The sequence below is a fragment of the Arvicanthis niloticus genome, chromosome 11, assembly GCF_011762505.2.
Source record: "Arvicanthis niloticus isolate mArvNil1 chromosome 11, mArvNil1.pat.X, whole genome shotgun sequence".
Classification (NCBI taxonomy): Eukaryota; Metazoa; Chordata; class Mammalia; order Rodentia; family Muridae; genus Arvicanthis; species Arvicanthis niloticus.
Genome location: NC_047668.1, coordinates 33,624,082 through 33,640,514, shown reverse-complemented (window position 1 = coordinate 33,640,514; position 16,433 = coordinate 33,624,082). Strand labels below are relative to the sequence as shown.

The 16,433-nt window shown below is 42.1% G+C and overlaps 1 protein-coding gene across 1 annotated transcript in view; it reads left to right on the top strand.

The window, feature by feature from the left end:
- Positions 1-7,859: 7,859 nt before the first annotated feature.
- The window catches only part of Nampt (nicotinamide phosphoribosyltransferase), a 39,942-nt gene continuing 31,368 nt past the window's right edge, over positions 7,860-16,433 (top strand). The window contains exon 1 of the mRNA XM_034514067.2: positions 7,860-8,166. Within this exon, the coding sequence (XP_034369958.1) occupies positions 8,110-8,166 (57 nt within the window). The 5' untranslated portion in view covers positions 7,860-8,109. The remainder of the gene's footprint in view (positions 8,167-16,433) is intronic.

Below are 16,433 nucleotides of genomic sequence, written 5' to 3'. Positions count from 1 at the left end.
CCCTTCACCTTGCTTAGTTCTCCAGGTATTTAGAGGCTGCTGCTACCGAGGTCAAAGGAAACCAGCTGCAGTAGAGCATAGGAGAGACCTTGGCATTGCCCACGTGATGCTGGTTTTATAGGTGTGCATAATGCAACAATCACAGGATCCAGAAGCTTCCACCAAATCAAGTCTGAGAAGTCAGTCAATGTGTCCTTTGGTATCATAGGTAATCCTGTGAGGATGACACGTGAAACTGTAAGAGTAAAACTGAAGATATAGTAGAGAGATGTTAGGTGCATGGGACATTTCCATGAAAAGCTGCAGGCAAAGAACACAAGAACTGGCCCAAGAAAGAAACCTTATGGGCCACAATAAGAATGGCTATCTAAGTTCAATTAGTAAAAAAAAGAAAGAAAGAAAGAAAAGAAAAAATGTTATATAGACAGTCATGTCACTACTATCCTTGATATTCACTATTGTAAGTTTATTCTTTTTAATATTATATTCATGGATAAATCATGATTTTATAAAATTAGGAGAAACAATGAGTTATTTTGCATATGTGTATCATGTGAGATGTCTTGTAAATCAGTATAAAGATTTCATACTATTAACATTTACATATAATTGCTTTGGATAACTGTGCTTACATAAATTAATTTAAGCATATAGTTGAAACAGCTATTTTTAAAAAAATATTTAAAATGTGTTAGACAAATTGTGGCATATACACTTATAACATGATGACACTGGTTCCTCTTAGGCCAGTGACAAACAGCGAAGATTTCAGGACTCTTACCAGTTCATTTCCGAGGAACAAAACAAAATGTGTCTTTAGAGATTTTTCAAGGCAGGATTAGATATTAAACCCAAGTGAGAATTACATGTGATAACAGAGGTAGGCTAAGATAGGTACCTAACAATCAATTGAGCAAACGAGCAAAGCATAATCAATCTATACAGTCTGTTCTATATAGTCTGTAGACCTTTCCATCCTATAGGAAGAACCAAATAATAACCGACACATGGCCTATACTTCTGGTTACCTTGGGTACAGATGTGGTCAAAACTTAGCCTTCATTAGGCTTAAGAAAAAGATATATTTTACATTTAATGTACATGTCAAACTATATAAATAGGTATTTTATAAACATGGACTAATGAAAGTTAAGGTTTTTAACCTTGTACTATTTAATAAAATTTATTCCATATCCAAAAAAAATGGCTATCCAAGCCTCAGAGTTTACGTCCTGCCTACATGCAACCCCAGTTGCCAGACATGAAGTTATGCAGCTATAGGATTTGATTTGTGTCCTGCTGTGTTTCTGATTTTCTTTGTTTCTATCCCTCATCTCTGTGTTCCCATTTCTCCTTTGCAGAATAGAAATGATTTTTTCTGTGCCATTATATCTTGAAAGCTAAAATTTTGTTTTAAGCTCTGCAGAAAACTTGGACTTGAAGTTTTGAGATGTTAGTATTCTTGAAGATGGACTAAGTGCATTTTATACATCAGATGGTCATGAATCCTTGAGACAAGGAGTAGAACATTATGGTTTGAATATGAAATGCCCTCTGCTGGCTCATATGTTGAAAGCTTGTCAGCTGATGGTAATATTTTGTGAGATGAGAGAAATGTTATAATTTGGAACCTTGCTAGAAGAAGGTAACCAGGGTATGTTCTTGGGACTATACCTTGTCTTCATCCCTTCTTTCTCCTTACCACCCCTATTTCTGACTTTCATGAAGTTAGAACCTTTCCTCTATCACACATTCTGCCATCCCAACTCAAATTCAAAAACAAAAGACCAGGTGATATGGACTAAACTCTGAAACTTTGGGCTAAATAGCTGTTTCCTCTTTTAAAACTGTTTCTCTAAGGTATTTCCACATTGCCAAAAATCTAACCCATGTGGTAAGAATAAAAGTTAGATGGGGCAAGTTGGGGTCTGGGCAAAGGTCTTGAGACCCAGAGCCAGTGTACAGAGAGGGGAATGGGTAAGATACAAAGCAAGGATTTAGTGATCAAAAACCAGACAACTGAAGTTTATGCTTTCACTGGCAGGAATTCTTTTGTCTGGAAAAGTAGAGGACATAGAAACTGATTAAGTGAACATTGTCCAGGTCTTAATCATTCCCCAGAAGTTGTTCCTGTGGAGAAGGGTTATGTTCACATGCAATTTTATATTGATCTTTCAAACAAATGCCAGGCTTGCTAGGGATCATGAACTCTGATTCTGTCTCCCTCCACTACAGACACCATCTACTTTACAGCTGCTAAGTAAAAGAGCTCAAGCTAATAGAAAGAAGGTCTGCTTTTGAAGCCCTTAGTGCTTCAGTGTTCGATGTGGTGTCTGTGCTAGTTGCTGACACGTTCCTTTTGGGTTGACCGTATTAGGATTTTTGTTGTCCTGATCTCTATTTAATAGTAGGAATAGTCACTCTTTTGGTATTGGGATATTACAAGCATTCAAGACTATCTTTTATATGTTCAGGGCAAAATGGTGTTTATTGCCTAATCATGCAAACTAAGCTGGGAACAATGAGACATGAAAATGAATACATAAAATCCCAGGACATGAAAAGAGGAGACAGAATTCAGAATCATTTCAAAATGGAAGGTGTTCGTACCTTTTCGTTCGTACTCAATTACCATTGAGTTTTAAACATAGAATTTATTTATGGTTCACAAATTTTAGTGTAGAATCTAGTGAATCTACTTCCCTTAATCTCAGCCTGTATAGCCATTAATCTGCTTTCTTTCACCTCTAGACTCTTTCTTTCTAGACTCTCATATAGTATTCATATAACATGTAATCTGTCATGTTCAGTTTCTTAAGAATATCCTTTATATGTCAAATATAAGCTAGGAAACATCAAAGAAAATATGTCTTACCATCTGAGTGTCCTTCATTTGGATTCATCCTAAGTAAAAACTCCTGAAGAAAAACAGAGTCTATGTGCAATGTCATATTTTTTTCTAATGTCCCTTAAAAATGATTATTAAAATTAAGAATGTCTCTCTAAATAACACTGATATGCATCTGCTATAGCATAATTGATAAACATACCTCACTTAGGAAAAATACTAAATTCAAAAGATCTTGCCATCCTCTAATAATCCTAACAGGTTTATTTTCTCAGTCATTGATTTGGATTTAGAATCTAAGCAACAATGACAACTGAACTCCATATAACATTGCAACGTGTACATGCTTACCTTTCCTTTAAAGATGAGCCTAACCATTTCAGCTGTGCTACACCTGTTCCTGTTGCCTTAGTTATTGTAGTGACAAAACGCCATGACCAAGGAAACTTATAAAAGAAAGCATTTAATTGAGGGATCAAAGTCCCAGAAGGCTAGAACATCCCATCATGGTGGGGCGTATAGCAGGGGGCAGACAATGAAGGTATTGGAGCAATAACTGAGAGCTTATAGCAAGTACAAGTCAAAGAGAGCTCATGGAAATAACATGAGCTTTTGAAACCTCAAAGCCCATTCCCAGTGACACACCTTCTCCAACAAAGCTATACCTCCTAATTTCCCAAACAATTCTGCCAACTAGGGAACCATGGGCCTATGGGGGCTGGAGTGGCTTGAGTATGCTTGGCCCATGGGAAGTGGCAATATTAGGAGATGTGGCCTTGTTGGAGTAGGTGTGGCCTTGTTAGCCTGTTGTGTGTCACTGTAAGGATGGCTTTGAGGGCTCCTAGTGTTCAAGCTCTGCCAAGTATAGAAGAGAGCCCCCTCACTGCCTTCTCGTCAAGATGTGGAACTCTCAGCTCCTCCAGCACCATGTCTGCCTTCACACTGTCATGTGATAACTTCCGCCATGATGATAATGGACTGAACCTCTGAAACTGTAAGCCAGCCCTAATTAAGTGTTGTCCTTTATAAAAGTTGCCTCGGTCATGGTATCTCTTCACAGCAATGAAACCCTAACTTAGACAGGCCATTCTCATTCAAACCACAATACTCTACTCGATATTAAAATGCAAAATGTGTTTAGTCCAACTTCAGAGGTCCCCATGATCCAACTTCAGATAGTCTTTCCAAGATTCGGTACAGATAAAAGTCCAAAGTCTGTTTTGAGACTCTGAGCAATGTAAAGGCAAATTCCATACTTCCAACAATCGATGGCACAGAATATACATTACCATTCTGAAAAGGGGGGAACAGTAAGCACCGTGAGGAAATACTGGAACCGAGCATCACAGAAACAGAGCAGGGCAAACTCTAACTCCTGTAGCTCCACATCTGAAGTCAGAGGCCTGAAATGACTCTTCCTTCTGACTTTGCTGACTGCACCACACTTCTCTCTTTGGGGCTGGTTCTACTCCCTGTCTGCAGCTCTCCTTGGCAGATATCCCACTCCTCTGGTGTGATGGTTTGTATATGCTCAGCCCAGGGAGTGGCACTATTAGAAGGTGTGGCCCTGTTGGAGCAGGTATAGCCTTGTTGAAGTAGGTGTGTCACTGTGGGCATGGGCTTTGAGACCCTCATCCTACCTGCCTGGGAGCCAATATTCTACCAACAGCCTTCAGATGAAGATATAGAACTCTCAGCTCCTCTTGCACCTTGCCACGCTGGATGCTGCCATGTTCCCGCCTTGATGATAATGGACTGAACCCCTGAATCTGTAAGCCAGTCCCAGTTAAATATTGTCCTTTTTAAGATTTATCTTGGTTATAGTGTCTGTTCACAGCAGTAAATTCCTAACTAAGACATTCGGCATCCCCAATACCATGGGATCACTAACACAACCCAGGCTTCACTCTCACAGTTTCATGAAATGGCCTCTTTAGGCCTCCATATAAGGATTCCCTGGCCACACATCTGGCTTCAGCAGCTTTCCCTAACCTCTTAACCTCAAAAGAAGATCCCACATCCCCTTTACTCCTATATCCGAAAGACTAAAACCAGGATCATACGACTGATGCTGTCAAACTCCTCTGCCTGTTCGGGATGGAACCTGAACCCCTCCTTAAAATACAATTGCCTAGCTTTTGATTTGTTGAAGCTTTGTAGACCCAGATAATTCCTTAGGCCTTTTCACAAATTGCAGGATTAGCTGGGGGCAGGGTCTCTCCCCCTGAAGGGCACAATTTGGTTTATTCCGTTTCTCCCAAACTCAGAATAAACCATGACTCAAATATTACATTTCCTCTTGTTCCTTTCCTCTTCAAACTGTACCCTGCTTCTCCTCCCCAGACAGGGTTTCTCTATGTAGCTCTGGCTGTCTTGGGACTCACCTTGTAGACTAGTCCGGCCTCAAACTCAGAGGTCTGCCTGCTTCTGCCTCCTGAGTGTTAGGATTAAAGATGAGCGCCACCACACCCAGCTTTCAAACCCTACATGTTGTGGTTGTTTTTGCCCCGCTTGCTCTCTTTCATTATAGATCTGCGTAAGCATGAGTACTAATAGCCATGCGACAGAGTCAATGTCAGTCTGTCTTGAAATCTCTGACAAAGGAATTACTTTGTCAAAAACCTTTACCCAGGGACCTAAGCAACTTAAATAACGGAAAGATCTAAGTTGTGTTCATGAAGCTCCTGTTGTACACCTGCCTCTGTGAGAGTTGTTGTTAAGTGATCAGAGTCTGGAAATGATGGAGAGAGAGGAGAGCACCCTTGTCAGGGGTTGGAGATGGGACAGGTCTACACCCACTTCTCCACTGTTGGTTTTGTTGACTTAATGAAGTGAAATTACATTAGGTTGGAATATCTTGAAATACAAAAGTATACCTAGCACAGGTTGACTGAAAAACAAGAGGAACTTGGCATCATCCACTTGGATCATAGTAAGATCCTGATCCCCAATCTCTTCTACGTGATTGACTGACAGGGACCTACCTACTTGAATCTGGGTATTTATTATTTGTGATGTGGTAATCCATGAGAAACAGTTGATTAGATCTTTTACATGCTACTAAAGGTGCCAACTAAATTCTTCTTTCAAGTTATCTTTCAGTAGATACTATTTCAAAATGAAGTCTTGTTTTTCTATCTGGTAATAATTTCATACCGCAGTTCTAAACCCCAATTCACTCAAAACCCGCCTGGTTTAAAGATAGAGTTGTGCAAGGACATGCCAAATTCTACCTTTGGCAATGCAGTTTTCTGTTGGTAACATGATTTGTGTGTTAGTCAGCTTTCGTCACTTCGACAAAACACCTGATAAAATCAACTCTGAAGAAGGAAAAGGTTGATTCTGGCTCAGAGTTTCAGTTCACAGTTGTTCAGCCCTGTTGCTTTGTGCTTGTGGTAGCATGGCACATCTCATCCAAAGAGAAAGAGAAGGGAATAAGATAAGTGCTCCAGTGTCCCCCATCTCCTCAGTTATGGAACTACCTCTATGCAGACCCCAACTGTTAAAAGTTGAACTGCTTCCCACTTGTCAGTCCACGTTAGCATATAGGTCTTTGGAGGGAGCACATTTAAGATCCAAACTCTAACAACTTCAATTGCCACCTTTTCCTCTAAAGATTGCTGTGGGGTTGAGCCGGTAATCGTTCTGCAGACACTATTCCTGAACTTATCTAGTAATGTCTGTGTGCATAGAACGTTAGCATTTTTACATTTTGGACTTTTTCATTTTTTATAATGGGAAAAAACTCAGATTGCAAGATCAAATTTTGTTTTTAAATACACTACCGTGAACAAAGACTACTTTGTAATTAGAATCTTAATTTTTTTCTGCATAAAACAGCCTAATATAGCATTCAGTTGTAGATGAATGGCTTCTGTAGCCGAGCTCTTTGATCCTTTGAAGACTGTTTGACTTTTCCTGAAGAAAAGCCTAAACAGTCCTTTGTGTCTTAAGGGGAAGTTTAAATTCAACCCTCTCAGACAATGAAGGGACAAGACCAAACTGAATCTAATATTGTTGGGAAGTAAAAGGCAAAAAGAAGCTACTAACTTGATGCAGTCTACGCCACTTCAGTTATACCAATTTCCCCCTGCTACTTATATTCTATAAAAACAAAACAACAAAACCTAAATCTTAGAATTCTTAAATGCTATTAAACATGCAAAGGGAATTTAAGTTTTATGCAAAAAAATTTTTTTTCACTATGTATGTGAAAACTGAACAAGAGGGACAGGCTCATGGAAGTTAGATGACGTCATCAGACGTCATCTCGCGTATTTGGGAGGTTACTAGCTCTTTCCCCACGATTTAATGATTTAAAGGAAAAAACAGATCCTCTGTATAAGACTTGGCTGGATGCCTTTTACTTCCCAACAATATTAGATTCAATTTGGTCTTGTCCCTACATTGTCTGAGAGGGTTGAATTTAACCTTCCTCTGAAGACTCAAAGGACTTTTCTCCAGGAAAAGTCAAACAGCCTTCAAAGGATCAAAGAGCTCGGCTACAGACAGGGTGGGGAGAAAAGCAAGTCCACGCACCAGGGGAACTCAGACCTCGAGCAGCAACTCTGATTTTAAAGGAAAATCTAGAGGATCAGGATCAACAAGACGGATGGGAACCAAAGGTTCCATCCATAGTCCAAGCAGGAGACAAAGATAATTCAGCGCGTGCGGGAACAGGGAGACGACAGTGGGTGGCTCCTTGGCTTTAGCTGGTGGCGTGACTCCAACAAGACTCTCAGGACGATCAGGGACTGGGTAGGACAAGAGGAAGGTCCGGGTTGGGGCGGGCAGAGGCTCACGGCAGGAGGGGCGAGGCTGGGAACGCCCAAGCCACGCCCCTGCATCAAACCACGCCCCTCAGAGGCAGGCGCCCAGGTCACGCGCTGGGGTGACGGTCGGCTTTAGGCCTGGGGCGGGCGCCGCTGAGACAGAGCGCGTGCCTCACGTCCTCCTCAGTTCCCCCCGCCCCTGCGTTGCGCACGCGCAGCCGTGCCCCGCCCCTTGTCCCCGGGATGGGCGGGGCGCGGAGCGGCCGGGAAAGCCGCCGGAGCGCGCTGGGCAGGGTAACGCGCTAGCCTCCGCCGCCGCGTCACGGACCTGCCCGCCCTCCCGGCCCCTCCCCGCGCTCCGTTCCCTGCTCTCCCGCCCCCTGCGAGCGAGCGGTGACTTAAGCAACGGAGCGCAGCGAAGCCCATTTTTCTCCTTGCTCGCAGCCGCGCCGGGCAGCTCGTGGCGCGGTGCCTCCGCTCCGGCCCGAGATGAATGCTGCGGCAGAAGCCGAGTTCAACATCCTGCTGGCCACCGACTCGTACAAGGTGGAGTTGCGATGGGGGTCTCAGGGCCAGGGGCGGCGGGAGCTAGGGCGGCGGGATGGGGCAGGTGGAGGAGCCGCAACGCGGTGGCTGAAGGATGGAGGCGCGGGCCGGAGGCGGGGCCTGCGCCGCGGCGGGGGCGCGGCTGGAGGCTCGGCGGGATGGGCGCACGCTGCAGCTACCGTAGCCGCCGTATCCGGCGGCCCTGGCTCCTGGGCAGGGTGGACTGGATGAGACCATGGGACGATCGGACTGGTTAGGTAACAGCCCCTGGCTCAGCAGGTACGGTCGTGCCCTGGGGAGCTCGGGGAGAGGTCCTGGCTGTGTGCCCCTCACCCAGCCAGTGGTCCCAGCGTGGAGGATAAACCCGGCCCGGGAGCCGCGTCTGATTCCGCCGTCCCACTCAGTGGGGCTGCATTTCAAACTCCCTTGCACCTAGGGATCATTCACGTGCCTGGCCCCTGGTTGCTGAGGCCAGTGTGCTCTGGCTCTTCGGGATCACTACGTGATTTCTGTGAAATGGAAAGTGAAACACCAAGAGGTAAAGGAACTGGAGTTCTTCTAACCCCGGAGAACTTGTGGGGGAGCGTAAAATGGCACATTGCTTTAAGGTGCCTATTGATTTCACTCTTGCATTAATTGAAATGCACCTTAGCAAAGAGAGGAGTGATGAATGGTCCCCCAACTAACGTGAAATGAACTGCACTGATCTTAAACTAAGTTTGTTAGCCTAGATGCTTAAAAGGTAAAATGTCAGTCAGACTAGTAGTACCCTCACTAGAACAGATTAAATTTTAGCTTTCAAGTTTAGTATTTACTTGAACATCGTGATAGTTTTGAGTGTAGCGATTTAGACGTAGTACTCCCGTGTTTTTGTTTTGGTTCTTTGCTTTTTACTTTTTTAACCCTGTACTGTGAATGTTTCAGAGTCCCATTTTGCTTACATACTAGTTGGTCCATTTTTTTTTGTAAACTATTGTAAGTAGGTAAGTTTTCGTTTTCCAGATCCAAGATTTATCAACAGGTGGTCTTTCACGTGGAATTTTATTTCATTTCATTTTAGTTTTCCAAGGCAGAGTCTCTGTGTAGCAGTCCTGGCTGTCCTAAAACTTACGTTGTAGACCAGACTGGCCTTGAACTCAGAGAGATCTGCCTGCCTCTGCCTCCTGAGTCCTGGAATTAAAGGCCTGTGCCTCCACATCCTACTTCAGATGGGATTTTAAAGTGGAAATCACCTTTGCAAGGTTATTACCATTCCTGTTGTGGTACTGGAAGCTCTAAAATCTCTGCTTGATTTAGTTCAATTGAGGTGTTTTGGGTATCCTTAGTGATTTTAGAAAATTCTCATTTTGTAAAAGTAAAATATAAGTAAATATCCCAAAAATAATTTTCATATATTTTATTGCATTGTGTGTAAATGGTTGAATGTAAATGGGAAATACAGACAGACGTAAAAGGCCAGGCTTAAGAGGGCACATCTTTGTTTGAATCCCAACACTCAGAAACCAGAGAGGCAGGTTTCTGTGAGGTCCAGGTTAGCACGCTCTACAAAGCAGATAGGGAGCAGCTGGAGCTATATGGTTTATCAAGAAGAAAGCAGTAGCTCCCCCAGCCATTGTGAAACTGCTGCAGCAGATTGCCGTGAGGTTGGGGAGATCCTTCTAGTTAATAAGTAATCTTACAGCTTTCTAATGTCCTAGCAAGCCATGTTTCTCTTCATGAATTTTAACTTGTATATAATAAATTTTATTCCTGACCAGCCTCATTGGGCTAATACAAAGTATTTGCCCTTTACTTTTTGTCTTTACTTAATCCTAGGTAGAGAGGTAGCAAGAATGCTAAACCCGAGATTACAAGTAATGAAAACTATTTTATTTGGCAATTATATATTCTTGTTGGTTCTCAGAAATTCATGGCTGTTTAGAAGAGAGCGGCTGGGTGATGAGGAGATTTCTTCAAAAATTAGAAGGAAAATTGTTTCCTAAACTACACAGAGCAGAGAAGGTGGTGGCCAAACATATAGCAACATGTGGGATACATTTTCACAGTGTCCTTAAGAAAGGGCAGGACACTCTGGGCTGGTGGAGGAGCATTTGAAACACACTTGCATTTCTGGGATCTCGTATTTCATTATGTGTAATAAGGAGCTGAGAGGCGAGTGCAGCTCTTCAGTTTCATCTTGAGTTCATTTTCCAAATAAAAAGGGCCCGCTCTTACGTCTTCAATCATTTATATTTTCAGAATCGCTTAGGGCACATTTCCTACCCCACTTTAGTGGCATTGCACTAACCCAGCTAGGGAAGATGAACGTGAGCCACCCCAGTCATCGCGGTGGTTGGATTGCATTCGGGACTTTACTGTAAAGGAGAAACGGTTTTTCTTTTAAGCTTACCTCTGGAATTATCGATTTCCAACAACTAGACAGAAGCAGTCAAAGATGATTTTCTTTTGGATTCCACAAAACTGCATACTTTTTTTTTTTAATAAACGCCTACAGCAGAGAATAGTTTTAACATTTTCAACATTTTATCTCTAGCAGATTAGCAGAAGACACTGTCATTGTGCTATGGTGGAAAAGACAGAATACACAAAAGCAGTCCTTCAGGTCTCATCACACCACTGAGAAGTGTGCCACCAGGATGACTTGCTTCTCAGAGGCTTCCTAGGCCTGTGATGTATAGGCAGTCTTTCTGTCATTCCTTAATACATAGTGAAGGTACCCAGAGGGGAACAACAGTGTGTTACAATCCAGAGTGGAGAAAGGTTGGTTTTAGGGACGCCTCCAAGAGCTGCTTAACTTCCTTGTAGCGATGAAGCCGTCAGACATTGTGTTCTCCAGTGGCTAAGGAACACAGGAAGTTGAGAATTATTGCAGAAGAGATTTGGAGAGTTGAGAATCATATGATCAGGTTGGTTCTGACTGGAACTTCCAAGCTTTTCCTCTCACTCACTGGTTCCCATTTTGTGTAATGGCCTTGTCCGTGCTTCTGAGTAAACACTACAGGAACATGGACCCATGGCACCAGCACTTACCAATGAGGAGGGACAGTGCTAGGACTCTGTGGTTTTTTTTTTTTTTTTTCTCATATCCTTAAAGACATGTATGTAACAGTCATTGACATACCTCTGTAATAATCCTAGCACTGAAAAGTAGAGGTGGGAGTCCACCCTTGGTTACATAGGAAATATGGGCTAGCCTGGGCTACATGAGACCTTGTCTTTAAAAAGAGGGTGATATTTTAAATATATTTCTTCAAGTAAGTTTTGTAAGTTGTAGGGAAAACGTGGATGATTGAAATAAGACAGTAAAGCTGGCAGCATTAGGTAAAGAAAGGTGCTGGCTCTCAGGCGGGTGCCCACGTGGTAGAAGGAGAGAACCAGCTCCTGCAAGCCTTTTATGCTTCAGAGCTAAATAGCAACAAATTATCTTCTGTGACAGCAGATTTCCAGGGCTTCACAAACTTTAAACACTCCTGAAAAACAGATGATTTTTGCTGGTTTTTTTTTCCCCCATACATTAGCTGTAGTAAGACAGAGGTCACCCAGGATGGGGATAGTAGAGCCTTCCTGGTGCCATTGGTATTGCCCATATAATGTAACTTACTCTGTGGCCTTGAATATGTTAGTTAGCCCATTGCATTTTAAACTTTGGCTCTTAATTACTGTTTCTTACCAGTTAAGAATATTGAAAAAGTGGGCAAGTACCAGTTGCTTTTGGTGATATGGTGTCAGTTTAGGAGGAAAGATCTTGAGACACTATCTCAGGCCAACCTCTGGAACACCTTAAAGGAGCACCTAGAGAAAATTACAACTAATTCAGTATCTTAGTGTTCTGTTGCTATGAGGAGACACTGTCACTGTGGCGAGTCTCAGAAAACATTTCATTGAGCTGGCTTACAGTTTATAGGTTTAATCCATTGTCATCATGGCAGGAAGCATTGCAACAAAGAGACAGACATGGTGCTGGAGGAGCAGAGGGTTCTACGTCTTGATCCAAAGGCAGTAAAAGGAGACTATGTCACACTGGTCAGAGCTTGAGCATAGGAGATCTCAGAGCTCTCACCCACAGTGACACACTTCCTCCAATAAGACCTACCTACTCCAACAAGGCCACACTTTCCAGTAGTGCCACTCCCTGTGACCAAAAATTTAAATACAAGAGCCTTTGGGGCTATTCTTACTCAAACCACTGCATTCCCCCAGGAGGATTCTGCTTACCTTAAGTAAGCCTTTATCCTTAGACCTCACTGTCATAGTGGGGCAGTGGTAGAAAATGGAATATATTCATGAAGTTGCTGGGCTAACAACCCACATTAGAGAAAGCTTCCCCTGTTAAAACATGGGGCTAGAACCTTTTTATTCTAATCTTTTTAGAATCGTTGTAGGAGGGTTTTGTTTGTTTGTTTTTAACAACAACAACAACAAAAAGCTCTGTTCTGTTACCTCTATGCATGTCCATGTACCACATGTGTGCCAGGTACCTCTGGAACTGGAATTACATACATACAGTTGTGAGCTGCCATGTTGGTGCTCGGAACTGAAATCCAGTGCTCTTAATCGCTGAGCCATCTCTCCGGGCCCCGAGCTTATCTTTTCATCAGGTAAGCAAGTGCACTGAAGTTCTGTTAAAGACTATATTCATAGGCTCCTGTGTTCTTCACAGTGCTTTTAGCCACAGGAGGGCTCTGCCAGTTCAGGGAACATTTACTAGTAAGGTTGCCTAGGAATGTGAAGAATTTTGTATTTCCCAGAACCATTGTATCTAGCAATGGAAATCAAGGCAGTGGAAAAGTTAACAGGAGTCAAGGTCTTCCTTGTCATACACTTAATTCTGAGCACATGAAACTGACTTTGTTGAAGAATGAGCTCTTGATTTTCTCTCTTATTTCTCCCATAGTCTTCATGGAGTCAGTAAATGAACCCTTTCTTTGAGAAGAAGCTGACGTAGGGTTTGCTATATAACTGTGGTTGGTCTGGTACTCACTAGGTAGCCCAGGCTGGCCTTCTAACTCAAGGCAATCTTCCTGCCTTTCCTGAGTGCTGGGATTTTAGGTGTGTGCCACTACTCCTGGTTTAAATGTCACCATTGTTAACCCAGTTGCTCAAGCTAAACTCTAGGAGTTATCTGTAATGTCCCATCACTCTCATCCAGTTCTAACCCTCCTTTACCTCCAGAAATCCTAGAGAGGTCTTTCCTTCTGACTTAGCTGTGGGCAGTAACTTCTTAAATCCTGACTCTGCTCTGAGCGTCCTGTAGTTCTTATTATCTCCTTGTGCAAGATTGATTGTCTCGTGTGTGTATGTGTGTGTGTGTGTGTGTGTGTGTGTGTGTGTGTGTGTATGGCACACACTTTCAGCTGTACTATCTCTCTTCCTGCAACCTCCAGACTGGTAAATTGTGAGGAGGGGCTAGGAGTTGTAGCTCAGTGTCAAAGCATGTACTTACCACATGTAAGAGCCTAGATTCAGTCCCCAGCATTAAAAAAAAAAAAAAAAAAAAAAAAAAAAAAAAAAAAAAAGTGTGAATCAGGTTATAGTTACCCCAGCTTAAGACTTAGTGGCTTCCATTGCACTTAATACACAATGGGAGCTCCTCAACACCTGTGCCTGTGTATGATCTTACCTGTACTGACCTTACCAGTTTCAAGGGCCAACAACACTGGCCATTATTCTGTACTGTCCTTTATGCCAAGAATTTCCTTTCTTGCCATTTGAGTCTTGTTCACATGTCACCACCTTGGAGAAATCTCCCCAGGTTCCCTTAAAGATAATTGCCAGGTCCCATTTTTTTCATAGCATCCATCTTAATCTGGAGTTACTTTGTCTGAGTATTGTTTTTCTCTCGCCTTCTCATTAGCACTATAAGAACTAGGACCATGTCAGCCTTCCCCCCTCAGCATCTGAAACCACCATAAGGCCTGGCACATAGGACAAACAGGTTATGTGTTTGTGAATGAACTGACTAGTTAAGTCATATCCCTGTTTGTGATGAAGTTCAGTGACCACTTTAGCTGAAAGTAAAGAAGGCAGCAAACTAGTAAAGCTAGAGTTGCTGCCTATTGACTGTATTGTTGGAGTAATACTTACTGAGAAACTGCTTTTAACGAGTAGTAAGTACCCTTCAGGTATTGTGTAGTCCCATGTAACTAGATCTAATCACCACTGAATTCTTCTAATAACAGCATGTTGACTGTTCATAGGTTAACAGTTCTTCGGTTAATTACCTGTCAGTTTGCATAGACATTTTACATTCTTAACTTGCATTCTCTAAAATCTTTTAAATTTCTCTTAAGATTGTAAAATATGAGTTATTTCTCCTTCCAACAGCCTATGCAACTTTGAAATAATGGCATCTTTTTTTTTTTTTTATCTTAGGAAACATTCTAAATAGTTAGGCAAAAATGGGTTATAAAGCACAATAAAAAAAAAAGTACCCTAAGCAAAGCTTTAAAAATTAAATACTTGTGGATGAAGACACGGCTCAGCAGTTCAGAGCACTGGCTGCTCTTGGAAAGGAGTTAAGTTCCCAGCATCCACGTGGTGACTCAACCCGCTGGTCTGATGCCCTCTTCTCAACCCGCTGGTCTGATGCCCTCTTCTGGCCTCCTTGGGCACTGCATGAATGTGGTAACACTCATGCACATAAAATAATCCTTTTAAATTAAGTTATCTTTTTTTTTTTTATTTTTAATAAAAGTGTAACTATGATGGGAAGTTTTGTTATACTTTTAGACCCTGGTGGAGCTAAATGAGTTAGAGATATTTCCATTCAACTTTTGTCTCTTTTGACTTAGCAGAAAAGTAATTAACTTGCTTTGTGTATTTTTATATATGTGCTTGATTGCATGCTTCTGGGCTATTCTGTTTGTATAGACGTGGTGTATGAATATGTGTGGCAGCCAGAGATTAATGTTTGATAGCTTCCTCAGTTGTTCTCCAAAATAACATTGAAGTGGGGTCTCCCTTGAGCCCAGAGCGCCACAGTTTGCTTAGCCCAACTAGCCAGTTTGTTCTATGGTCCCTGTCTGCACCTCATAATGATGAGATTGCAGTTGGGCCACCACATTTGTTTGCATTTATATATAAGTGCCAGGCACTCAAATGGTCCTCATGCCTGTCCAGCAAGTGTTTACCCACTGACCCATCCCCAGCCTGCCTTACACTTTATAAAATCGGGTAGGAGGTAGATAACAGCAGTATCTGTTAAGTAGTATATGGACTACTAAACTCAGGCCAGGGTAGATGCTGGGAAATACTGCTATAACCCTCAGTTTTATATATGATATATATATACATATATATATATATGTATGATCCAGACTGTCATTCATTTTCCTTTTTTTCAACTTCAGTACTGTGTTACATGGTTGTAGCTTGGAGGACATTGTAGTTTACATATATCTTGAGTATATTTTAAGTGTGGGTCATCTTTTTCCCTAGTGAGCTTAACTGTTACTGAAATGTCATTTATAAATATACTTACCTTGGGCTTTCTGGTTGGTTTGTTTGTTTGTTTGTTTTGTTTTTGTTGTTGTTGTTCTTTTGTTTTTTTTTTGTTTTGTTTTGTTTTGTTTTGTTTTTGGTTGGATTCTTGGTTGGTTTACATTGTGGTAGATTAGTGGGTTTAATTACTGGTTCTGTATTAGCTTTCTTGCTTAGTTTTTGTAGCTTTCCGTAAACTGACTGTGGTATCAGGCCATGGGCTCCTGTGCCTTTTATTATGGTTTTCTGCTGTGCCTAAACAAAATGGAGCTTCAGAACCCAGGCTCTCAAAGTCCACGTTTCTGTAGAGATTTACCCCCACACACCTTTGTATGCAGCAAAAGGGAGACTGTCAGCATGCCTCACTGAGGAGGAAGCACAGAGGACTGTTGTTCAGAAATGACAGTGGAAATGCATTTATTTTAGAGGGCTAGTGCTGAGTTACAAAGATTCTTTAGAATAGAGTCAAGCTTCCCTGAGATTGAGATTGAGATTGTGAGCCAAAGAAACCCTGGCTTTCCTAAACCTGAAATCCTAGCTAACGGGGAATTTGGTGTGATCTACGTTCACTCGTGAAACTTGGTTCACCGTGGCTGTCACTTACCCTGTACCTTAAATTTTAAAGTTCCTCTTTTTGTTCTTACCACTGTGCAAACACACACTACTCTAGTTGTTTATTGTCAGTAACTGTGTGCATTTATTTACTTATTCAATTAATTGCCTTAGTGTGAAAAAACACTAAAATAAAACTGAAAGTCTAGTGAGTAACTTTTTTCTTCAAATGGAAG